The sequence below is a fragment of the Centruroides vittatus genome, unplaced genomic scaffold, assembly GCF_030686945.1.
Source record: "Centruroides vittatus isolate TY-2023 unplaced genomic scaffold, ASM3068694v2 contig_3127, whole genome shotgun sequence".
Classification (NCBI taxonomy): Eukaryota; Metazoa; Arthropoda; class Arachnida; order Scorpiones; family Buthidae; genus Centruroides; species Centruroides vittatus.
Genome location: NW_027122015.1, coordinates 253,179 through 280,941, shown reverse-complemented (window position 1 = coordinate 280,941; position 27,763 = coordinate 253,179). Strand labels below are relative to the sequence as shown.

At 27.0% G+C, this 27,763-nt stretch overlaps 1 protein-coding gene across 2 annotated transcripts; it reads right to left on the bottom strand.

The window, feature by feature from the left end:
- Positions 1 to 362: 362 nt before the first annotated feature.
- Positions 363 to 21,128, bottom strand: LOC136973272 (uncharacterized). Of its 2 annotated transcripts, none has more exons than XM_067267983.1 (6): positions 20,994 to 21,128; positions 5,025 to 5,286; positions 3,929 to 4,046; positions 2,726 to 2,892; positions 2,139 to 2,278; positions 363 to 1,603 (listed from the first exon to the last, which is right to left on the bottom strand). In XM_067267983.1, exons 2-6 carry the CDS (start codon positions 5,061 to 5,063, stop codon positions 409 to 411), a joined length of 1,659 nt encoding a protein of 552 aa, XP_067124084.1. In that variant the 5' UTR covers positions 5,064 to 5,286; positions 20,994 to 21,128; the 3' UTR covers positions 363 to 408. The 2 variants fall into 2 exon arrangements, with proteins under 2 accessions (XP_067124084.1, XP_067124085.1); XM_067267984.1 differs by lacking the exon at positions 20,994 to 21,128 and adding an exon at positions 15,858 to 15,972.
- Positions 21,129 to 27,763: the final 6,635 nt, after the last annotated feature.

Genomic DNA, 27,763 nt, shown 5'->3' with positions numbered 1-27,763 from the left:
AGTGTGCGATTTATCTTAATGTCGTGCTAACCACAATACCGGAAATGTCAAACAAAACTGATTGTTCTGCTTATTTCTTTTTCTAGTTTATGTTATAGAAATTGCTCATTTTCTGTAACATAATCCAGAAAAAAATTTCTATTTTTTTATTAGTTTAGAAATTTTTATTTTTTTCTCATAATTATGCTAGTATTTCCATACTTTTTCTGCATATGTTACAATGAAAATCTTATAAATTTAACAAAATCTTATATTCAAATTTACATTTTACTATTCGATTTATATATTTTTATATATAAATTAAACAATTATAATATTTATATAAAAAAGAAATTACAAGTAAAGAAATGAGAATATCACAGTTTCGTATTGCAAAATGATTTGACGATTTTATTATTTAAAAAATAATTATTTCTGCCAATCGCAAACATGTTCTTCGGTTACAGATTTAACAGTTTCTCTCTCCCCAATACTTGGCACGCGGGTAACATTGGTATTAACAGTTCGTGAATTCTGAGAATCCAAATTCTTGGCTGAGGAATATTCAGAAAATGAATAATTGGAATGATTTCTCCTGCTTATGACAGGAATAACTTCTAAGTATTCCGATGTTGATCTCTCCTGCGCCACACGTGACATTGGCATGCTGGAAATTGATTCTTCACCATCAGAATGGTTGAAGTTAACGTCCATTTCTGTCAAAGAGCGAATGGAATTGGCTCTCGAAGATGGTACAGGTGAATGATGGACGTTTCTCCATTCGTTACGATGGCAAGAATTAAGAATTCGTATGATGACACTCCATTTTTCCGGATTGTACATGTGAGAATAACGCGAATCCTTCGTTAAAATGTCCATATCGCGATTGGTCGTAGCTTCTTGTACCAATTGACGAAATCGACCGTCGTCGACTATCTTATCTTTCAATAATTCTTTATCCTTTTCTGTTAACAAATCCATACCTTCGATCGTTTTTGGGGAATTTAAAATGCGAAACATAACATTCCATTGACTAGGATTGGGATCGGTTTTGTCGTAAACTTTTCTTGTGTTGATAGTTTCTTCCGTAAGTGTAGTTTTCGACGTTTTTGTAATAAAGAAATCGTCGTAATTTCTCACTTCAATTTTCGACGCGTGATTCGGATACGTCGGTTGAACGAATTTCCTTTGAATATCTGCATAAACTGGTTCGGAATCTAAGTGATAATCGCTTCCTCTCGCATCTAAATCATCTAAAGAACTCAAAGATGATGGAGTTTCGCTTGGATAATCCGAAGTACTGGCATCACTTTTGTTGGCACTTGAAGCGAGAAGAATTGCTTCGGATCCTGCTGTGGATAGAGCAGTTGCACGTGGAATTCTGATGGAATCGAATTCTGATATCAAAGAACCGGTCAATTTTGTAATTTGGCTACTCGGTGCCAAGGACGGCGCTTGTTTCCTTCTTACTAAATGAATATTTCTTCTTTTTAAGCAGAAATATGCAATTCCAATACCAAGAATAAGCAATGATATGAAGAGAATTGTGCAAATGATAATCAATATATCAATTTCGGATAATTTCGGTTGAGTTTCTGGTACGGTCGGAGTTGTTGGATATATTCTGTAATTAAAACAGAACAACTCTTAAGCATTACAGAAACAGATTTTCTCGTTTATTATGTAATAATATTTATATTTATATCAATTTGCTATCATTAAAAGGAAAAAAAAATTATTAAAAGATTTATGAAATTTCATTTGATTATTAAAGAAAATCAGTAAATAAAATTAAAATTTTTAATTTTTTTTTTTAAAAAAAAGCTTAAAAAATTTACAATAAATGTCATTTCTATTTTAACCTAATTTTATTGTTTAAATGATTTTAACTTTAAAAGAGATTAATTTTTCAATAAAAAGCCCCATTATTTTAATGCCATTATTTATAAAAATAATACATTTAATTTATTATAATATATTTATGTATTTTTACTACAAAGTTTACAGTAAGAAAACAAATTAGAAATCCTGATCTTGTGCCATGTGCTTTTATGTATGATATAAAAATACAAAAAGCATGTCCTAAAAATCTGAATTTTTTTTTTAACTTAAAAATGTGTATTTTATGCTGTAATCTTCTAAAATAAACATTCTCTTACACAGGTCCCACGATATTATTTGGTGGAGGAGCTAGAGGTGGAGGATAACGGCAGATAATGGTTTTGATTTCGTCTCCTTCCAGTTCTAGAGATGGATGAAAGCGCACTAATATATTATTGATGAATACTCTCGATTTCTCCTACAGAAATAAATGTTATATATTATATTTCAGATTTAAAATAATCGTTTTTTTTTTTTTTACTATTATAAAATAAATTAATTATATTTATTAATAAAATTAGTAAGAGCAAAATATAGTCAAAAAGGATTACCAAGTTAATTTTTATAGTAATAAAGTATATCTTCAGAATTTATTTTTAAGCACAAATTAATTAAATTAAATTCCGATTTTTGAAAACTTTTTTTTTTTGGTTGAAGATTTTGTTTGTCAACTGGTAGATCACGATCCATCGAATGGAAAGCAGAATCTTACGTCATCAAATGAAAAATAATCGAGGAATACGACCGGGGTTCGCGATCTACCGGTCAGTTTAATGATCCTTCATTGAGCAAAGAAGAGGTTCTCCAACTTTAATTAATTTTTTGCGCCTCTTACATAATTAGAATTGGAAAAACGAAAATTTACCTGTTTCGTTCCGCATCCTTTCAACGGTATCCTCATTTCATAATATTTTTTTCCATCTCCATAGAAACGACAAGGACTAAACCTATCATTTGCGTATGTCACCCCGTGATATGGTTCAGTAAAATTAATCTTTACAACCATATCTCCCGATTCACACGAAAGATATGCTAGAAAATAAATAAGATTATATCTTAGGAATCTGTCAAACATTTTCCTTTTTAAAAAAAAAATCCATTAAAAACTATTGTGTAAGAATGAAATGAAGGGTAGATACTACAAATTGAAACATAAAAAAAAATAAAAAACAAAATTGACACTAGATGGCGACACTTCCGAAATAATTTATTTTATTTTATTCCATGAAATAATTTTCTTAAGAAATAAGCGAAAAATTAATATTCTAGAAATATTTTTTGGCAAATTTTTGATTTAAAAGTATTTTTAAATATTTAGTACTTTAAAAGTTTTTATCAACTGCCATCCTTTGACACAATGGTAGCTTTATCGATAGTGCTTCCATCTGATGTCGATTTTTTGTACTTACGAAAAATATTGACTGGAAAAATTAACGATTAGACGATAATTAATTACTTTATTAATTAAATTTTAAACAATATTTTAAAATTGTTTATGAATGTTTAAATAAAATTTATCATCGCTGTATGTTATAAAGAATACTTTTGCCGTAAAGGATCTAAAAAGATAATTTAAATTAATTTTCTAAATGTATATAACATATACATTTATAAAATTACTTAAACGTTTAAAACATTTCCTATATGTATCCAACTTTCATAAATTTTTAATTTTATATTTAATAAAAATTTAACTGTAATGCACGTGAGAGTAAAGAAAAACCATTTCTTACATACGTTATACCCTGATCGTTATCTAAAAATATGCCTGCAATGCAAACATATAGGGAAAAAAAAGATAATTTTTAGAGGCGTTGTAATGAATCAGTATCTAAAAATTCAGCTTTAATTTATAGAAAAACACTGATTTTTCTGTAACGCATCTAAAAACGGGGGAAGTCGTTTTTATATACATTACAGCTAATTAATATCTCAAAATACATATACAGTATAAAGCATTTAAAAACACGAATTTTTCTCCATATTTTAAAATGCATTACAGCAAAAATCGGCATTAAAATTTAGGCTAATAGTAAGTTTTATCTTGTGGAATTTCAAAAACACAAACCTGTCGTTCTGCTTGTGATAATTTCGCTATCGACATCACTCGCTAGAGATTGATGAACACTCTTCTGAAGATTTCTCTCTTTCCGGTGCGGATGAGCGTGATGAATACGACTCGTTATCTGAAAGAATTTTAAAAAAATAATAATAATAAATCAAATTTTAATATAAAATTCCATTTAATTTTTTTTCAAGATCAAAAAAAAAGTTTAAAAAACGAAGAATTAAGATGGATGATTATGTTAATTTTTAAATAGGAATGTGTGTGTGTGTGTGTGTTATATGTATATATTACTTTCAAGCTCAATTTTGTTCGTGCAGAAAGAAAATTGTAAAGCTAGTTTAAGTCAATTGAGATCACAACAATTACCTTCTTTATTCGTGATATCTTATGACAAGTCACGTCACGATGACACAATTAACCGTCGAGTTTACTGAAATGTATAATCAGGTGTTCAACACCTTTGAACTGGACAACATCATCACTTTTTTGGTTTGTACGGGATATTATTTTAATATTAATGAACGAAATATTATTCGAATACCGTAAATTGTATGCGTAATGTTATAATCTAACTGTACCATAAATTTAGCGTAAAATCTTAATTATTTTGTCAGTGTATTTAGTTAACTTTTACAGAAAGTTACTTCTGTTTCTGCAAAATTTATATACAGAAATAGAAATAACCTTTCTGTAAAAGTATTTATGCTTATTTTTGTAAAAGTTTTGGCCAGAAAAAAATTAACCATCGTAAAAATATGATATTGTTAAACAGTAAAGTGGTAATTGGCATTTGTGACGAGGCCAACTAGTTTATTTACTGAATTTTTTATTATTTTAAGTAAAAAAAAAAAAATATGGATCAAATTTACTCGAGAAATTCTATATTGTAATACAATTTTAACGTATAAAACTGTTAAAGAGAGAAAATATATTTTCTTCCTGAATGCCTTCAATGTACCATGTGATTTAAGCAACATTAGATTTTCAATAAGAAGTTTTGGAAATTAATTAGTTTTACGAAATTATATCATTTTAATTATATATAAATTAATTAATATATTATTCGTTATAGATAATGCAATGAAAAGTTACTCACCATTACGATCAAAAATGGAAGAATACCTTTCGAATCCATCTTTTGTCAAGCTAAACAATTACTAAGAAATTGTAATAATGACGATAACGATGATAAAAATAATTTTCTTCTTCCAGTTAAGCCAGGCATGAGTTTTTCAATTGAAAAATCTTCAAAAAATGAAACGATCCGATGTTGCTAGTGTCTATATGTCTTGTAACCTTCTCCCCTTCTTCAGCAGAAATTTGTGTCAAGGTTCTTATTTCTGTCTTAAATACCGGATCTACAACAAAATAAAGTCAATTTTTTTTTCAGGAAAAACGTTTTCTAATCATGAAAATTATCAAAAAATAATTTCATTTTAAATCCATTTTTTATGTTAAAAATAATTTTAAAGAAAATTATTTAAAAATACCAATCACAAAGACCAGTTTAGTTACTGCATACAATCAGAACAAACTAGATTTTTGCATGTTTTAATACTTAATTTTGTATAAATTTTTAGCAAAATTTTGCTAATTTTATCGAAGAATCGCGTTAAATGATATTGATATAAGTGATAAAGAATTAGCTTTTAGTATCATTAAAAATTCAGTAACATCTTCGGGTCAAGGTTTGTTTGGATCTTAGAAAATTCCAAATTCATTTCCTGTTAGGTCCTAATGCATAAATTATAAAAGAAGTTGTTTGATTAATTATTACGTTTCCGGAATTGCAGGATTTATTAGAAAATCCGATAGAATATTTTATATTATGAAATATAAATTTAATTTATATAAAATTATTTATTTTGTGATTTTAATTTTCCGAAAAAAATAAACAATTTAATTTATCTTAAATTTCTTAGCTTTTACGTTCCTTAACTGAATGTAGTTCTATTGAACTGTTCTGAATGTATACAACACCACCTTTTATATACCATCCCTGACTTATGTACCATATTTTCTATCTATATATAAATTTTACTTTAGATTTGCAGCATTATATGAAAAGTAATTTCATTACATTTCTTTGTATTTTTTTCGATAGGCCAAAAAATATTTAACGTAACCGTTACCAATAGCGAGACACCTGTGCAATGCGTCACTATCGGCAGTAACGTATTCCTAATATCCGCAACACACTATATAATTATGCAAATCTTCAAGTAAATCTCAAAATACTGTAGCAGCTAATTTACATACGTATCACCCAATTAAACCGGATATAAGATTTTCTTTCGGATGTCTTTGAGAATAAGACGTCTACATAACCATTGTATACGATATTCATTGGATGCATCATCAGAGTGATACTTTTTTGAAATACAATGAATCCAATATAATGATTTCTTTGAAAAAAAATGACATTACAGTTACAGTTCAATATTGTCACCATCGATTTAGTGCCACTTTCAGAGGTGACGAAACGGTGGAACTAAATCGAAGTTTGATTATAATTCAAATAATCGAATCCAGATGGCGCTATTTTATAGAACGATTATTGATTACAGAGTTTCAAGTGAGGTAAACAGGAAAATCTAGAATACTTGATGGAAAAAGTCATAATTATTCATTGGTTTCTTTTATAAATTAGAAAAAAAATAAATAATTTAAATACTCGATGAAAAATTTTGAAATGATATATAATAATAATTATGTAATTTCTGGATCTATTTAGTTAATTGTTAATCAAAATATATAACAGTTAATCCTGTAATGTAATTTATGTTACTTGAACTCTAAAATGCATAACTGTAATAATACAGTATATTTGTATTGAGTGAGTACTTTGTGTTCATTGTACTATTTCTGTTGTAATTGATTAACACAAAATATTCAATACAAAGGAACGGTAGAGAGGAAACTAAGTAATCAATAAGCGTAAAAGACGAGAGATTAGAGGGGCTAGACAGGGGTTAAAGTGCTTTGTTTTGTTAGCTGAACACACTCGAATGGTTATTCCTCAAAATAACATGAATTTTTTTGCGAGTTTGTATATATTCTTCTCCAACAGTTTTTCCTAAATAAAAATATGATTAGTCTCCATTTACTAAACTGTAGTATAACTGAAAATTTAAAAATAAACTAATAAGAAAATTCAAGATTTCAATTTTTATGTTTCCAGTTTTTTGTATACGAAACAAGATGATTAGATATAAATTTTAATGTTTTAAAAATCAGTATTTTAATTTTCCTGTGTATCAAGTACAGTACCTTGTATTCACTATAGTTTTTCTATTGTAATTAATTAATACAGGATATTTAATAGGTAGGAATAGTAGAAAGAAAGATCTTAATAGTGTAGGAAACAAAAGATTAGAGAGACTAGACAGATTAAAATGCTTTGTTTTGTTTAGCTGACTGGAATAGTTTATTATACATATTTTTCTTTTAATGAATTTTCGTTTCTAAAGGTAATAATATACTTCATTTTCTACTCGTTAGAATAACTAAAACTTAAAAATAAAACTATTAAAAATTAAAATTTTATATTTCAAAATTCATATCCTACTATTTTTATGTTCTTTCTATTGTAATTGTTAATACAAACTATTCAATAAATGATGACAGTAGGAAGAAACAAGCCAGTAGTGAATAGTGTGAGAAACAAGAGATTACATGGACTAGACAGGGATTAAAGTGCTTTGTTTTGTTTAACTGAACGTAATTTTGAGGAATAAATGCTTAAGCTTGGAAGTTTTTACGGATTTTATACACACGAAGTTTTCCTTTGAGTTTCTCTATCCAAAAGTATTATTTCATTTTAGTACGATTAAAAATTACCAGTATACATATTAGTGGAAAATAATTACAATTTGTAAAATTAATTATTTTTAAAATTATTTATATTTTTTATAAATAAATAGATACTTTCAGACGCTTAAATGATACATTGTTCTATTACAAAATATATTTCTATTATTCTATTACGTTTCTTTATAGTTAAAAAATAATACAATTTCCTTAAACGATCAATTCAAAAATAAATAAATAAAAATACTTTTTGAAGTTCAAAAAATGTTCTATATTTAACTCGGTTTGTTGCTAGATTTACTTACTTTCATTCATGTATCAACAGGAAAGTACTATTCAGATAAAACCAATAATACCATAACATTATATTTTTGTTGTTTCTTCTGATCCTCACGTGCGATTGCACACACATTGCATTGATGCATGCATAATTACAATTGTAAACAAACTGCGAACAGACAAACCAACAGAACTTTTTAAGTTTTTAAGTATTTAACTGTTTTATATTCAATCAGCTTCTAAAGTATTTTACTGTGTTATTGTTTTTTTTTTTATTGTTAATTTATGAAATAATCAATAAAAATATGAGGAATTAATTCTACAGTATCTAAAAATTACTTTCTTAATAATACATTTTCAATAAAAGTATATATTTTTTTGTAAAACAAAGAAAAATGACAGATTTCTATATTGATAAAAGTCAATAATACCTCTTAATTGTATTAATTAATCGACAGCTTTAACAATAATTCATGAAATATTTTATTATTAACTTTCCAATCTTTTCCATTTGGTGGCTCGTGATTAATAATATATATATATTTACTAATTAAATCGAGATTTGATAATATTATCATAGAAAAGAAATTAAATTTATATATATATTTCTATAGTGAAACGAAACATTTTCCGATACTTTATTCAAATTTTATGAATAAGTTCTAAAATTGAAAAAAAAGTCATCAGTTTGAGCAAAAATAAAAAAACAAAATAAATTAAGTTGTGATGCAATAATATAAATATTAAAGCTTTAGTAATCTAGAGCAATCAAGAGGTTTAAATTAACTCGAACGTTAGAGAGCAGGAGGGGACTACTCCCAGTCCGTACATATGATAATGTCTGATTGGATCGTTGGGGCCTTCAATGGAGATTTTCGGTGGTCTCCCCTTAGCAAGAACACATTGTTATTTATAATGCTGACGTGGTGGCCCTTCGGGCAAAATACGAGGCCATTTCATCATTGTGTGGTGAATGTGTGAAGGAAGACAGATGCTAACGATGAAAAGACATATGGCTTAGTTTTATACTTTCCTAGTTTATGATTATTTCTCTACAATCTTGTTCTATGTCATCTTATATATTTTATGAATAAATATTTCATTACTGTAGTTTTTCATATAACTGTACCGAATTTCATTAATATCATACTAAATTTCGGTAAGTTTTACTTGTAAATGATTTTAAAATATTATCAATAATCACTAAATAAAATTATTTTAGTGATAAGGATGAAAATGTAAGTGATTTATTTTTCAAAACACTCAATTTTTGCAATTATATTCTTAACCCACGACACTCCTAGTAGCAATAAACCGTAAGATAGACAAACTGGTGTAAATAAAAACAATAACTAATTCATTTAGGAAGGTTTTGATGATATTATGAAAATATATTGTTATTTTAAGTTCTAAGATGAATTAAAATATGCCAAAAATATAACTAATATAATTTGGATTCAATTCCCATTATTTCTCGTTTTCTGGTGTAAATTTCAATACAGTATTTTTAAATGAAACAGTCACTATTTTAATCACTTATTTACCTACAAAGAAACAAACTTCTCGGATGAAACATGTCAATATGAATACCATTTCCATTACTCTATAGAAGTATGGGGAAACTTTCGTTTGCCATACTCAGAAATACTTATAATTACCGTTTGATTATACTTTCCCGTAAAATATTCCGGAAGTATTTAAACAATAAGGAAGTAAATATGTTGCATTTAAAGCTTGTAGATTTCTTGTGGAAGCTAAAAATCACCTTTGCTTTCTTCTCGCTCCGTCGCTCTCCCATTCCTTATAGCAGGACGATGACCCTTTTAAAAGCATTTAATCTTACTAAAAACTGACCAGAGACAGTTAATTCATAATTTTACCAAAATATTTATAAAATTAGATATATAATATCGTGATTATTACTGCAAAATCCGTGCTTCGAGAGCAGATTCGAATGTAGTTCAAGTGCAATGCATTCTTAAAGCTGATTCAATTTTTTTATGACAAGAAGATTAATTATTTTAAAAGCATTTAAAGTTTTATTTATTATTTTTTTAATTGAATTTTTACAAAAAGCAGAAAAAATATATCTGAATATTCATTAGAATTCATCACAAATTTATGCCATTTTGCAGCAAATAGCATGGATTCATATAAAATCCTTTTTAATCATATAATTTCGAGTTTGCTTCAAAAATATTTTAAAAATATAATATAGTTCAAGTGGATTAATCCATTAATCATTTAAACAGGATAAGTACACTTAAATACTTATCATATCTAATCACTCAAAGATTTATTTGTTTGGAACACGAATGGGGTTAATCTATTTTGATTGATACATTAAATATCACGAAATTTGCTTAAAATACTCTTTAAAACTCAATTGGTTGACATAATTGATGTAAAATACTAGCAATATGCTGAACGTTGCTACAGAAAAACGCCAGTTTAATACCTCTCTCTCTCTCTCTCTCTTATATATATATATAGGCCTTATATATAAAGTAGTATATGTAACATATTTACATCCTGTATGTATATGTATATATCCTATACATGCAACATAATATACCTACATGATCTTTTAATGTACGTTATGTATTGATAGAATACGACATGCAAGATTATGTAAATCATAATAAGTCATCATTGAAATTTCAGAAATCGTCTATAGAAAGATGTACCGGTTATCAATATCAACTAAAATATTTAGAGTTTGATAACACGATACGTCTACTGTAGTCTAATGTTCCACCATTTTCTTTTTTATCGAAGAGGGTTATCATATTCTTACGGTTGTAAATTCAATTATATGTACATTGTATAGTTCCTCATATTCTCATTATAATAATAAAAGAATGGATGGAGACAAGGAAAATCGTGGTTAAAAAAAGACTCTAGAAAGATAAGCAAAATGCGGAAGTCAAGGAGAACAAATGGACAGAACGTGTTAACAAACAGGATTGCCTGATACAACAAAATGCCACTGTACAAATGCCGTGTTTTTTAAATGTACAAATGATCAGAGGCGGTTAGTTCCGATCATACCAATAGTAAAGTTGTTGTCTGTTGTAAAATATTTACTGTCTTTTTATTCAGGAATTTTGAAATTCTAACTCAAGAATGTTAATGATTTATATTATGAAAGTGAACAAAATATCTGAAATTTGTTATTGTGAAGTTAACGGATTGATTTGGAAATTTTATAACAGAATTTTTAAAATTTATGTTATACCGTATTTTATTAACGGTATCAAATGGCTTATAATTATAAATATTTAACGTTAAAAATGTTTTTGAATATGAAACTCTAAACGGTATTCTTTTTTGAAGGTGTCTTTCTAGCAAATAAATACGTTCACAGACGTGTCTTTATATCAGGAACATATATATTTCAAGTAGTTTTGTGACACGTTATCATATACAGATCGAAACTTTTTATAAATGTTCTGCAGATAACAATCACGACCACGAATATCATCGAGTTGAATAAGATTTGCATAATTCGAAAACTGCATCGTGAGGCCATATAAAAAAACGGTATAAGGGGGAATGACTTGAAAAAAAGGATATCTTTAAGAGACTCGGCTGATTTCCCATTTAAATTTAATGCAAGGGTAATTAAAAAAATGAAGACGTGTACAGCTAGAAATTGAGCTTGAATGAAAGGAAGATCATGATATTGTGATGGTGTAACAATAGATGCTACGACGCTTGTCAATACTAAAGAAACAATGTAAAATATGTTATACAATACGTAATAAGACTTATTATATGTTACATCTTCACGGTACGGCGATCAATACGGAAGCAATCTTTAAAGACATAATGATAAAACATATGCTAATATAATGAAAGTTAACCAGATGTTATATAAAATCGGATATTACCTGGACCAGTTGTCCCCAACCTTTATTGTTGGCACCCTCCCTTGTGTATTGAAAGATACATTCAGGAGTGATGCTCGCAAACTACTCGTTGCAATACGTTAGGATATTTATTGTTAGCATCTAATCAGTGTAAGCGATAAATTTAACATTAAAAGCCATCAAAGCAATGTAAGAAAGATTTTTATAGTATAAGAAATTAAATAGATTTACTAGAAGTATCGTGTAGTGAGGTATAGGCCTACCAATAGATTTAGTCAAATAGTCATGGCTGGGCTTTAATGCAATTTTTCGAAACTTTAGGGCATAAAACAATTCATAAACAAAACACAAATTGTAAGGTCGATTAAAAGAGTTAATTTATTTGTGTGAGTTTCTGTATAAATGTAGCTTTAAATACAGATATTCCAAAATAATGATTTCTAATTTAAGGTAAATGATGTCAAATAACTTTAAGATTCCTATCAGAGATGGATCAAAAATGATAAAAATAATGAGTCATACAATTCTAAATGATGATTTTAAATGTTTCTGCTTAGTGAAGTAGAGATTATGCATTCAGTAGATCCGTATGACTTGCCGTAAGTGATGTGAACAAAGACGCATCCTCGTTCATTCCTATCCGTAATAAATTTATATTAAACGAAAATTAGAAATAAAATCTATAAAAATAGAACTAAAATCAAATATTTAAAGTAATAAATTATTAATTTAGTTTAGGATAAGATTTATAATTACACGTAGCTATATTTAGGTTGTTGTAAGGATATTTTGTTTGAGAGTATCCTTCATGAATGATTTTCTTTAATTAAATGTTGTCATTTTAATAGTCTATATACGGGGTTATAAACTAACATTGTAATTACTTAAATTCCATTATATGCTGGGTAATTAAACACAAATCTTTAAACTCTATCATTATGAAACAAGGATATTAATTGTATTTAACAATTAATACTTAGGCTCCATATGATATATTAGAAAATTATCTTACGAAACAATTAATTGTTCCATATAGCCTAATACTTTATTAAGATATTGATCAGCATTAAGGTAAGTATATACTTTAACAATTTGCATACCTTAAATTATTAAAGGTCTTAAGATATCATGTACTGTACAGTCTGTGGCGTACTTTGAGAGTGATACAGATGCTGGCTTCCTCGCAAGAGGGAGGAAGCCAGCATCTGTAAAATATTCGTCTTAAACAACAAATCTAAAATTCCATTTTATTAATGAAGTCAGTATCAATCATTTCATTTCTTATTATAATAAAAAAAAAAACGAATACTCTGTTATCAATCATTTATTTATACTACAATACTATGAATTGCTCTAGATTCTAGAAGAAAGATCATAGTTCGGTTATAGTTTGTTATCGAAGTTTCCTTCTAGATGTATCGGAAACATTGTAGAACATTTGGTAGACGTATAAGGGATGTTCATTTTTCGTCAGAGAGGAATAAGCGACACTTAATTTTTCTTCATTCGTGTATACCACGTATTTGCAATTGCTCCGTGTGTTCAGGGAATTTAAAATTAGTGTTTAAATTATAAGCTAAAAATATTTTGAGATATAATGAGAGTAAGAGGAAGGATATAGATAACGGTCGAAAGAGCCATCACTCTTTCTCTCTCTGTTATCAGCTATGGATGGAAGAGATGCGAAATTTATGTCAACTTGTTTGAACTAAATCTGTTCGATCGGAAAACTGTGCCTTTCGTTTCCTGTTTATTTCAACTGAATGGAACAGACTGTGCATAAATCCAATAGGGATATCCCCCTTATTTGAATTAATCTGAATTTGGTCTGTAAAGCGATCACGAAACTTTTAATGTAGAGCACACGTATGCTCTTTAATGTATACAATATATACTTTAATTAAAAAGTAATTGTGACTATAAATATTGCAAAAATACACCCATCTTGACAACATATTCATGATGATGCTTTTTAATTATATATGTTATGATACAACGTGCTTTAAAGATGTAGCGTACATATACCAACATACATATACTGGTATGGAATGCATATATTCGTGTTATTTCTAAAAATTTATATTTAATTTTCTTCAAAATTTTAATATTAAAAAATATATTTTTTTATTTTCATTCAATTAATATTAATAGAGCAATTAATTGCGTACAAAAAATACATAATTAATTATAATCGCAACACTAAACAATTATTTTTTTTTTAATTACATGTAAGTAAAGAGTTTGATATTATTCTTTAGGAATGAATTAAGAAATGCACGGGTCTACTTTGTAGTAAGGGTTCGATGCCCTCTTGCTTATGTGTCGGACACACCTGGAATGCGAACTTCGTGAATGCTATTGACAAAAGCACAGAACAAGAAAACCTTTGTGAATGCTTTCGTAATTCGTAATTGTTTATATTTTTTTCTTAAATAAACAATGAATAAAATAGAAAAAAACAGCGTAGATGCCTTATGTTAAAATACATTTAGTGAAAAAATTTATATTTCTTTACCTTATTTACATATGAATGTTGTAAAAGAAAGACAACTGAAAATACTTTTGTATTGTAATGCTGAGCTACTTTTTATAAGAGTACAGTGCTTCAATTTTGTAAAAGTACAACGTTATCTAATTACATTTATTAGTTAATTCATACAAAAATAGTTGGCTAAATTTTTAAACACAGTAAGATACAGTTTGTAAGTTAATATTTTTTTATAATGGAAGATCTTCAAGTGAATATCTGAAAAACTATAAAATATTTAACTCAAACTTGAAAATTTTTAATTTTAAAAAGTTAATAAATTTACTTATCTGAAACTGCACTGAAGTTCTGCATGATAAACAATACCCAAAATGTTTTGTAATAACTTAAAGTGCTATTGCCTCTTCTTGATCGGATTTTTCACATTAAATTAAAAACATGAATAAAAAACTAATTTTAAAGTATGAGAAATATTAATTTTTATGTAAATGAATACAATAAGTTGCTTACAAACGTAACATAACTATAAATTGATAAAAGTTAATTTATTGTCATTTATAACGTTACAATAAAGTAACTTATAACAGTTATTATAGGGCCTATATTATTAACTTTGCTTTGAAGCTTTGAAGACACTAAAAAAAAGACCTTTTTTTCATGCTCATCATGAATTCAGCGAAAGGCCCGATATATTCGGAGATGTCTTCCATAAAAAGTTACCAATTCAGATTCGAACCCGGACTCTTAGAGCAACAGACTAATACTTTACTGCTTAGACTGTTTGTTAGTCTGTACGCTTTAAGTAATTGATTTAGGTTAATTGCAAAATAATTTTTTTGTAATATTCCTCACTCGTCTAAAATATAATTATATTATATTCAAATATATTTTAAGTGGGAACTATTCATTTATAGAATAATTTAACAATAGAGAAAGAAAGATTTTGGTATTTGCAATCGAGTGAGGCTTAAATAAGAATATCATCTGTTTAAATAATGAACACGTCTTTTATATATTATAATAAAGCGTATTTTTTGCTTATAATATGAAAAGAATTATAAAATATCCGATGATATTTCAGAAATATAAATAGAACAATAGCTTAATTATGAATAAAAATAATGATTTCTTACGAAATATATAAGTAATGAAATATGCATTTTGTGTCATAAAATAAATTCTTATGTTGTAATACATCCTCGTAATTGTTTACTTTTTTCACTTTCATATAATTAAATTAATTCTAAAAAATATTAATATAAAGAAAGAAATTCCTGTTGGATCGTTGGGACGGGACAGAAGGGTAAAATATGGTTAGGGGGGGCCGACGGGCCTAGAGATTTACCGAGGCCTGTGCTGTCTTCTCACAAGACTGATGAGTGCATTTATCCGTTAATATGCACGTAAAGACGTGGTCTTAAATATATTTTCATGTCACAATTATAACAAGATAGTTCTATATTATCCATGAATTACCTACAGTCAAACTACTCGTAAGAAATTATGGTCCCATAAGCCACGATGCCGAACTGTCCATATAAGTCAAGAACAATTGTAGCCTTGGATTCGTTTCCTATAATTTTGATGGGCAATTCTCGACCTAAACGATGGGTTGATATGTAAAATATCAGTAATCATTGAGATCATCAATGTTTAGCTTGGATTTTTATGATAAATTAGATGTCAAGGCTTTATTTATTTATTCTTCCTGCATACTGGAAAAACTTTATGGTTAATTAGGTCAGCCAACGTTTATTGTGGCATGCTAATTATTAATATAAATGAAGATATGTTTTATAATTACGATATCAATATCTTAATATTTTGTGCAAAATATTCATTTATTTGTTGGAAAAATTATTGAATTTCATGTTTCATTTTTTAAAGAATAGTTTATGTTTTTGAATTCTTATAAAATTATTTTTAATTCTTATTTTTAATAACGATATGAATCGTTTAATACGAAAATTAAAGTAGTTATATCTTAATGGTGATGATTTTCACACTTACTCATAACGGCCTATTATAATTGTAAAGTAATCTAAATTAACTTTTAATATAACTTTACTGTAAATTATAACTACTTCTTTACCTAAATGGTAAGTAATTAATGAAAAAAAAATTATATATATTTTAAAATTTAATTTTAAAAATGAACTCTAAAATCTTCAGTTATATATTACAATTAAAAAAAAAGTTCTTTATACGATTTCTTTTCATCATTAGAATAATTTCTGGCCAATTTTATTTAATTTTGCATCAGAAAACATATAAAAAACCCATATTTTTTTAAAAGAAATTTGAAAAAAATCATAATAATTTCAGCGATGCTTACTTTAAACGCAGAGAACTACTTTGAAACTGGTTTCGCTCCAAGAGATTTTCGAATATTATACTTATTTTATAACTGATGCAGTTAAAATAATTGGTTGTAACTTTGTTAACGATGCGATAAATAGAGAAGAATAAGTAGTGCGACTAAAGACGAGCATGCAACACGATAATTTCATCTCATAATAAATGATTTTGTGGCGTGATTCATAGAGAATTTGATAACGCTTGACATTATTAAATAGAAATTTACGTTCTACATTTTGTTTAATTTAAATTAAAAATTACTATTTGATATTAATTAATTTTATTTCGTGAACGTTCATTTTAAAAATATTTTGTTTTTTTTCCATAAAAATTTCCCGAAAAATATGTCAATGGATACTATTTTAAATGTTGATTCATTTTATATCTAAAACACATGAAACAGTTATGCTAAAAATAACTTTTAAAACGTTCCACTTTTTACGACAATTATCAATAGTACCTAAAATAGAATTGAAATAAAAAATGACAAATCCAATGTTAACATTACATAGATTTGTTTATGTTTCAAATATTTCGTTTCGATTGAACATAGGTGAATTTTTAATAAATTATCTAAAAATAGAGCACTCTTAGTTATTGTTTGAGATTAAAAACAGGGATTTCAGGATGTCCAGAATCCGCCTTTCACTCCAGAATTTTGACATCCATAACATTTCTTCGTAGCTTTTCAAGTCTCAAATCAATTTAAAAAAAACAACTTTCGATTGTAAATCTACTTCACGCATTTGCTTTCAGTTCACTTTACGCCTTAGTCAACATCATTACGTCTTTCAATCCACGCTATTGTGCCTTTCAATCTACAAATTTATGCCTTTCAGTCCTTACTGTTATGACTTCCAATTCATAATATTTGTACCTTTTAGTTCCTATTGTTGTCTTTCCAATAGACAATATTCATCCCTGTCAGTCCATACTTTTTACACTAGTCCACATTCTATATATATATCCTCCTCAACTCTAATATCCAATTTTTTTTTTTAAAGATTACTTTCATTATAATATGAAAAAACAAAGAACAGGAAATCAAACTAAATGTAATCTTTAAACTAAGTACGATTTTATTTCGAAATTTCTTCCGAGAACTTTGTTTTCCTAGAGACAATTCTTATTTCCGCCGATGACTGTAATTAGCAATATGATGCGTTGTACTCGATTGGTTTGGCTACCGATCTGTGCCCTTCTGCAAGTTTCGTGAGCTCCTACCTGCTTTACGGAGAACGGCACTTTATGGTTCGACGACAATACCTTCCTCCCCCCTTTCTCAGCCAAGTGTGACGCCACTCGACTAGAAACAACCAACGGACCCAAACTGAAGTCGAATATTTCTAGAAATCCCCACGATTACTAATCACAGGTTTCAGTGTCATGAATCAAATGTGTAATTTAGATTACCGTGGCTTTTTTTTTTTGTTATTTTTTTAAATCGTGATAAGAAAATTACAGATTATTCAGTCACAGGTATTCAAATCAGTTGATGGTCTTCAATTGAGCGTGTATTATATCCAGCACACATGAATGGATAAATATATGCATTGCTAACATTATCTCAACACTTCCTAACGAGCCATCCTTTTTTCAACAATGCATTTATTACACAGGAAGATCGTCGAGGAGTCGCGAGCTACAGGTTGGGAATCTAATTAGATTTTACTATGATTTATACATAAAAATTCTAAATTTTTACACATTTACATGTATTTAACTTTATTGATAATTTCTAGAAACGTATAAAACTGATAAATAAATACAAATTATATTAGATATTCAAACTTTTGTTATAATTCTAATGGAATAAGATGGATGTATTAAATTCAACCTTCCCAAAGTTGAATAGAAGTAGAGCTGGACGTTATTGATAACTATCGGTAAAAATGAAAGTGAAATTACATTTGTGACAATAAATAGAAAGTTTTTAGGAACTATAACCAAAAAAACTGAAGGTTATTTTCAAATTAAACAAGTTTTAAAGTACGGTATATTCAACTTGTGCAATATTTCCAGCATTTCAAGTCACTAACCAGAACTAGAACAATAATAAAGTAAACCAGATAATGTACAGTATATTTTATCATTGGTATCACCCTCTTTACCCTAAATCTAGAAAAGTCATTATCCTTAATGTTACACAATTTTCGAATAATTTCAAGAAAATTTACATTTGAAATACATATAATTTTCTTATAATGAATTTTTGTGATAGTCAATTTCTAAAAGAAAATGGTATGAGTTCATTTCAGTTCTATGTTTAAAGGTACAAATAAATATTTATTTATTGTTTTAAGAATATAAAAAAGAGTTAGGGTAAAATAGGTGTAGATAATGCTTTTTGTATCAATGATATTCAACCTTTCTAGTTAAGATCTTGCTAAAATATCATTACTTTAATGGTAAATTCAACTGTCACTTTATTATTATGGGTATATATGAAGTTATATCCATAAAATGTATAAAAGTATCCATCCTATTTGCCCTCGTAACGAAATGTGTTTGCTGTAGTAAATATTAGCAGTATTTATCACGATGTATCTATACAGTAATATAGTTAAACATACTTGAATGATGTTATATCTTAACTATAATATTACTGTTATGAGTGTACACTTTGTGACAAATATGCATCCATATTTACAGTAATAATAATATTTGCCATGACAAAAAGTAGGATGGATACCTTCATATACTTTATGAAATTATACTTGCACTCTTGGTAAATGTTAATCCCTACTATTTGTACAGTATTAGCCATTATATTGTGAGTATACTTGGATAATGTTTTAACTGTTATTTCATTGCTATGGATATAAATTTGCCATCAATGTAAGAATAAATTCATAATGTTATGGCTATATACTTGGATAATGGTTTAACTGTTATGTTACTGTTATGATTATATACTTTCACTAGTGTTAAAGATACTTGTCATGAGGGCAAATATATTTCAACACCTTAGGTGCATTATTTAAGAATAAAATTATTATAAATTTATCCAATTTATAAATGAATGTTTTTATACTGTTTGACAAGGTCCTAATTAAATCTGAATTAAATTCTTAAATATTATAAATATTCGATAGTAATTTATCTTTTTATTAAGTAATAAAATGATACGATATTTGCCTGAAGGCTGAAATTAACAATTGGAAAGACCATTTTTTTGTTTTAATAAAAAAATCATTCAAAAACTTATCTGATTTATTCCAGAAAAAATATTCCCTCAAGGCAATACTTTTCTTTAAAATTGAATAAATGATGGGGAATTTTAATCTATTTGCTGAGAACTATTTGTGTAATTTAGAAATACGAAAATTAAATTACAGGTAAATAATTTAAATGAAAGTAGGGAAAATATGAATAAGTAAATAAGTGTATTCATGATCCACGAGGAGGATGAGGAGGATGAGGAAGAGACGGGGGTGTAAACTTAGGGCTTGTTAAGACACCCGAGTCGGAATCTTTGTAATAACATTTTAATTACGAATGCTAGAAAATTAATTTACGTGGCATCAAAGAGCAGAGAGAGAAGAAAAGAACTGTAATAAATCGAGTATCACGTTAGAAGAAGGAATAGCCCAAGAAGAGATGGATCATGGGCTAGTCCCAAGGGCCGTCATCGCTCTCCACGGCCCAAAGTGTAAGAAGCAAGTAAGCAAGGATATACAAATAATTATAAGCAAATAGGCCTAAATTTAAGAAAGTCTAAGCGAAGAACTATAAGCAAAGTATCAGAAAATAAATGTAGCTTAAGTTAATAAATATGAGCAAATAACTAAATATTGTAATGAAATAGTTACAAGTGTTATCTACATATTGACAAAATACTGTATCAATTTTTAACCCCGTTAAAAATAACTGCATTATAATTTAAATTCACGTTTTAATTTTCTAATCACGCATTATTACGATTTTTAAAGAAAATAGTAATTTAGACATGGTCCAGTTACGACTCAGTTTTAAAATTAGTGCCAAAATAACGTACAAACTACATTTAAAAAAAAGGTTTTATTTCGGTTAAATTTACCAGTATTTTTTTAACGTAAAAAAGTCTTTATATTTTCCTGCTTTGTTAAATAAATAGCAACAAGTAGCATCGAAAAAATATTTTGAATGTCATTTTAATTATGTAGTTAAGAGTTATGTTTCCCAATAAAAAAGAACGGTTATTTTTTGTATGAAATTGCCATTTTCGTGTTTTAATGCTAAACATCACACGGCTTTTAAAAAAATGAAAGGGACTTACGTGAGACAAGATGCTCCGTGTCTGCAACCCTTCGTATCCACTACAAACACTCTCACCACTTTCCAAATGACTGGGCCGCACTTGTATCAGGTGCAGAGCATGCGTGATTCTACTCTTCACACGTGTTTACTCGACCGAAACCAAGTAGACAGGAAGCAAAAGCGAGATGTAAATACACAAATTGCCTTTGTTGACGTCATTTTTTCGTCACACTATACTTATTTACAAAAGTCGGTATAGATCGTTAACAAAGATTGACCTCGATTCTAAAGAAGAATGATCGAAAACGTGACTCGATAGTTTCTTATCAAAGAATTCACAATTCCTTCTCCATCGTTAGCTCTATAGATTTAGCTTTAACGAGTAAGTGTAACATTTCTAGAATTCCAACTTCAGTTTGTTCTCATTTTTCAAATGATAACATTGCCCAAACACTTATCCAAAGAAAATTTTAACGCATAAACCTCCAAAACTTTTTTTGACTACTTTTTCCATCTTTTCTCTTGTATTTTATGTTATATATCATAATGAGATAGTTTCACCGTGTCATATCATAGCAATGTGAAGGCCTTCGATGTGGAAATTCAATAAATGTGTACATGACCTTCGCATGCTGATCTTTCCACGTGTAAAACTATTGAAATTAAACCGTTCAAAAATGGTTTATAACAGGAAATGTTTAATGTTTACTTTATTAGAGATGTTTCAACATGAAATATTTTCATCGTGGCTCATAAAATATGAATAAACTTGCCAGTTGTATTTAATTTTTATTAACCATATATTTAAAATATTCAAAGAGATTCTTTTCATTGAATGATCTTGGAACTGTAGTTAACGGATTTTTATCTTTTAATTTATGCATACATTGTTTCATTCTTTAAGCCAATTAACTACATAAAAAGAAGTGTATTTTACGCATGAAAAGAAAAGTCGTTATTGTTCCATCTACAATATCAGATTACTATTGAAAGTTCACCTTAACTAATAGTATTTATAAATTAAAAGTTGACAGTGTTGTTTACACCATAACTTAACAAAAAACTTCTAAGTTGTTTACTCAATCTAATAATACAGTATAGAATTAAACATTGATCTTTCTGACTTTGTATTGCTGGAAAAGTATAGATCTACATAGATACAGTACTTATATCTTTCTAATAACATTTGAAACTGCTTGTAGTGTATAGCAAAATACAGTATATTGTTTCTAGAAATATATACTCTAATCTATTACTAAGGATGGCCACAAGAAAGGATCGAAAGAGGCATTTACTCCTTTTATAATTTGCTTTATTCTTTGCTTTCCTCGAACAATAATTTTTAAAAAGAAGAGATATTTTTAATATTAAAACTATTTTAATAGTCTTTATACTGGAGTAACTACAGTACGCACGATGAGACGGTTTCTCTAGTTTTCTTTTGAATCCAACACAGTGGATAAAACAACTGAACCTTATGGTTGGTCCCGGGTTCGCGTCTGACCAACACAACGTTTCCTTCATGTGTCTATACTTAAATAGGAGTCAGTTTTCTCTAGAAAATGTTTCCTGGAGACACTTATTTCCCTTGGCAGATCGCTTTATTACGTCAATCCAAACTTATTAAGTCATTTTCAACGGTTGTAGACTACTATTTGGAAGACTATGGTGTTTTAGAAATAGATGTAATTACGTATTAGTATAGTATAAATTTTCTATTATGATTGCATGAAATACCATATATTTTGTTGGAAATTTCTATGCGGTATTACATAGTTAAAACTCAAAAGAGCGTAATCTAATTTCTAACATTAAGTTCAAGTGAAATCCAACGGCAGGACTAAACGGTTTTTAAAGAATAAGTTTCAAAAAGCGAGTCTACCCTGAACTGTACCCAATTATATTACTGTATATTTTTGCCAGTATATTATTTAAACAGAATATTTTATAGTATTATAATACAGTTAAATATAAGAAAAAGTTCGACAGATTTAATAGAAACCTACACAATACTGTTCTTGCTTTCTTGGAAAAATGTTGCTGATGATTGATAGCTCTTAATAAAGACGTTTATAAGCCGCAGTTTTTGTAAAATATTTTATATTCATAAAAATTTAAGATGATGTAAGCAAGAAGACATAAAATAGGCATTATAAATATATTGATTATGCAAAAATTACTTTAAAAATTATTACTAGAACGAACTTACAATTGTACTTAACGTTCCTGCAATTTATTATCTGTATCTAGCTGAATCAGCATTATCTACTTTGTAGTATAAAACATTGGCTAAATCCCATCTCAAGAAAGACCTCAGGGAACATTAGATGGTTATTAAGAGTAAATTAGCAAAGAAGTGTTTAGTTTCTTTCCAGAAAATAGTGAATATCTACTAATTATAAATCAAAATAATATTATATTTCAGAGTAGTATTCTATTTTACATACATTTAATGCTTCTTCTAAGGCAAAGTAATGAATATCTCAGCTTTGACACTAATAATTTTTGTTGTTAAGAAGATAATGAGAATTTGTACAATGTTAATTTTCATATGAAAAAGAAACTAGATCTTAACACTTCCCGAAATTACACGCCTATTGTTAATTAGTTTAGCTCTATTTCTACAACATTATTCATTCGTGTCTTTATAATTAAATGAACCGATTTGGAGTGAGCAAGAAAGTCGATTACTTGTTCCCATTTTATTCAAAAGAGGTGTTGTTTATGTGTAGAAGGTCAAAATTCCGACCCTCATCGGAAATGATCCAAAACGAATAATTAAAAATCGAATAAATCTTTTGAAATATTTTTAATGAACATCCTCCAAAAATAATTAGAGCACATTGTTTTTTTCTTTATTCTCTTTGATGAAGTATATCGAACCCTAAATATATTTTATATACTGTTATAAATTACATATTTTTTTTTTTAATTTCCCGGATTCTACAGTTTGTTCTAATTTCATAAACTACGTGGACCATAATTAATTTGCCAAATTTATATAGAAATAATTTAGATAATTCTTCTAAAAGTTCTGTCTAGATATAACTAGAAATTGCCATTTACTGTATAAGGGGATAAGATACGAATCTTACAACTCCAGGTGTTTCTGTAAGATTACAAAATAGTTTAACGAACCAGTTTTCTTCATTTCCGCCAGAAAATACGTTTATAAAACAAAGATTCTCAAAATATAAATTAATTTTTTTAAAGATATTTCTATAACCTATCTAAAGATTCGCAAATAAATCTTTACATTAACTCGTTTATATTTAGACAAATTAAATCAATCAAAATCATTGTTCATTTTAATCAAAGTACTGTTTTGTATTGTTATGCATTATGCCTCTGTAATTAAGAGTTTATCTTCTCTTCTTTTATTATAGATGTTTAGAAAGAATTTAAGAATTTTCAGCTTTATTTTAATGAAACAAAGCATCATTTATCTAATGCTGTGTTCTAGTTCTATAAGTATTAACTAGTTAAAAACAATGTGTTTTATGAACATTACATGGCTCATTTATTAAGAGCAAACATTTATTTTTGACTTTGAGGCAGGAATAGATTTAGAACAAGTCTTTAAGTGAGTGATTCTTAATTCGGGTAATAAAGCGAACAATATAAGAATTTAAAAGTTTTACTGCTTTAATAATTATTTACAATAAACTAAACTACATAAATTTATAACAAGATTGAAAAGTATTGATAAACAACCTTTATTTTATCGTTTAAAATATGATCGATTGTTCTCGTTTTAACTTCTTGGATCCGTTATTATGCTAAAACTTCAAGAATTTTAAAAATACAAATACATCTTCTGATGTATTAATTAAAATTTTAAATGATTTAATAATATTTTATCATTAAAATAAATTGTTGAATTTTGTAATTAATATCAAAGATATCGATTGCTTTATTAATATTTCTTTAACTTGTAAATTAAACAGCATATAAATCTTTAAAATTTAAAAAAAATAAATAAATATTGAATCAATTTATTAATAAAAAAATTAAACATTGAATAAATGCTCTAATTAATATGATATAGCCTATTTTAAATTCATATGCTTAAAAGAAAACAATATTAATTATATAATTTAAAGAATTTATATAGCTTTTTTTTTGTTTCTTTAAATGTCTAATGTTAAATCTCTAATCCTTAATAAATGTTCTAATTAATTTTAATGAGAGTCAAATATTAATAAATATTATAAAAGAAACAAGAAAATTATATTAATAAAAAATTGGGAACATTTAAAAAAAAAATTAATTGTAAAAATCTAAGAAATGTGATGAAATCTCAGAAAATCATTCTCATAAGAAAGCGATTTTAAAATACATTTAAAAATTCTAGAAAAAATTCTAGAAAAAAACGTTATCTAAAATAGTTTTGAGCCCTATAAAAGTTCTAATAACTTAATTTTATTATAACGTGATATACTTGTTAAAAAGCTTTAATATACGCGATTTTATAATGTTATAAATAAATACATAAATTAGGAAAATTATTAAATAAATATTTTAAGTTATTAAATATCCATTTCCGTACATTTTTTAAATTATTTTTTAAATAATTAATAATAACAAGATAAATACAACTAATTCAGTAAAATTTTTCTAATCTTAACAAAAAAAAAAAATAAAAAATAAATAAATAAATAAATACTTTAATTAATTTTCTGTTCTATTAAATCACTTAAAATGATTTTCTACTTCAGTTAAATGTTTTATTTCTTCACTAGATGCAATTCTACTTTCGTAATTTTTTAAAAAATTTCACAATTTAAAAAAGTAAACAATAATGTTTTGACATTTATAAATAATAATTAAAAAAAGCATGTAAAATAAGTAAAAAATTACATGAAATTTTAATTCTGCAAAATATTTAAAAATTAAAATAGTTTAGAATGCTATTTTACTAACTTGAAAATTTACTTGTTAATGCACTTGTGTAAACACACTTGCATTTTAATTAATTTTGTGTTTTTAATACAATTTTGATTAGTAATTAAGTCTATCAATAAAATTATACAATTTTATTATAAAAGATTAGCAATAAATATATTAATAAACTTATATAAAGTAGTTAAGTATCAATTGCGTAGATTTTGTTTTGCAATCAGTGGATCGCGAACTCCATTCTTGAGTAACGTTGTAGTCTTTCAGCGCGTTAAATAGAGAATAGCCAGTTGAAAAAGGTTGGGAAATATAGAATTAGGACACGCTTTTAAGTTAAATAGTCTGGATAAAGTTAAATTTTTTGTTTAGAAGAAAACTTTTACAGAAAAATCCTCAAATTCCTTAATTAAAATGGTCATTAAGTTACGCGCCAGAAGGTTAATGAAGTCTGTTCTCATGAAATTACAAATGTTTATAATTTGATACAAAATTACTTGACTTTCATCAATACAGGTACATAAATATACTAATTTAATTATAATTTCTTATGCAATTCGTACGTGTCGGAGTGAAAACTTTATGGCACACCGTAAGGAAATATTAAATTAACAATAGCATTGTATAAATTGTAGAATCTAGCAAATTAATTGAGTATAAGAATTTTTAATCGATTATTGATCAATAATATGAAAAAAGAAATTAAAATCTGAGATTTGCATATCATAACCTGATTTTTATTGTATATTATGATCTAATTACAATAATTATAATCAAGTTTTATATTTTCTGACATTAAAAATAATTCTTATAAAATCTCTTTCAAGTAAAGACTATCACTCAAAGCTTACTAAACATTTAAGTATTTATTTATTTATTTTTTAAATTTAAAATTATCAAGTAAAGAGAAAGCGAGCAACTTCCTAGTCAAATGCACAGAGGGATTAGTTGATTATATGAACTTTAAAATGAGGAAAAATTACTTTAATAATCTTAAATCTTATCATAATTTTGATTGATATTCTGAAAATTCACTTCTCTGATAAAATCTCCAAGAAAAAAGATAATCGAGGTAATACAAGTTAAATTATTTGACATCCTTCTTTAACGAAATACTTACTCATTTTAATCTCACTTATCAGTTGATTTTTGGTGATAATCATCTCAATAAATAAATAAATAATATGTCATCTATAACTGAGTTTCTTAAATATATTATCAAACTAAAAAAAGATTAGAAAACACAGGAAGTAAAGTAGAAATAACATAGAAAAAGTATTACATAAATTGTAAAGTATATGTAAATCCTTACAAATAAATTAATTATTTTATTGTATTATACTTAATTTTAAATTTCGACTATTGTTAAAAGCTGTCAAGATAAAAAATCGACTATTTTCCAGGATTTCTTCACGTGTTTAACACCTAAATAGGAGTCAATTTCTTATAGAAAGTCTCCCCGGAGGTATGGCAGGTCGCCCTTGTGTTATGTTACCTTTCTTATAAACCTAATCCAAACCGAACTAAGAATTAGCTAATACTGATATCTGTATTATATACAACATGCATTCATTCCAAAAAAAAAAAAACAATAAATAATAATAATAAATACCAGGAGTGAAAATTATAATGTATCCAATAAAGGAAAGAGACTCGGTTCAGTTCTCACTGGTGTTCATCTAAAGGGATCGAACTCCTGTCACAAGGACAGAGGTTCGATCCCTTATAATTGCTTTTCTAGTTTATATAAATAATTAAATTAAGAAAGAAAATTGTCTATGTAGACTTATTTCACTGATGTCAACTTTCATCGAGTTAACAGAGGCCAAGAATTTTAAATTAATTTAACAGTGCTTCAGTTATTTTTATTATAAATTACAATACATTTTCACT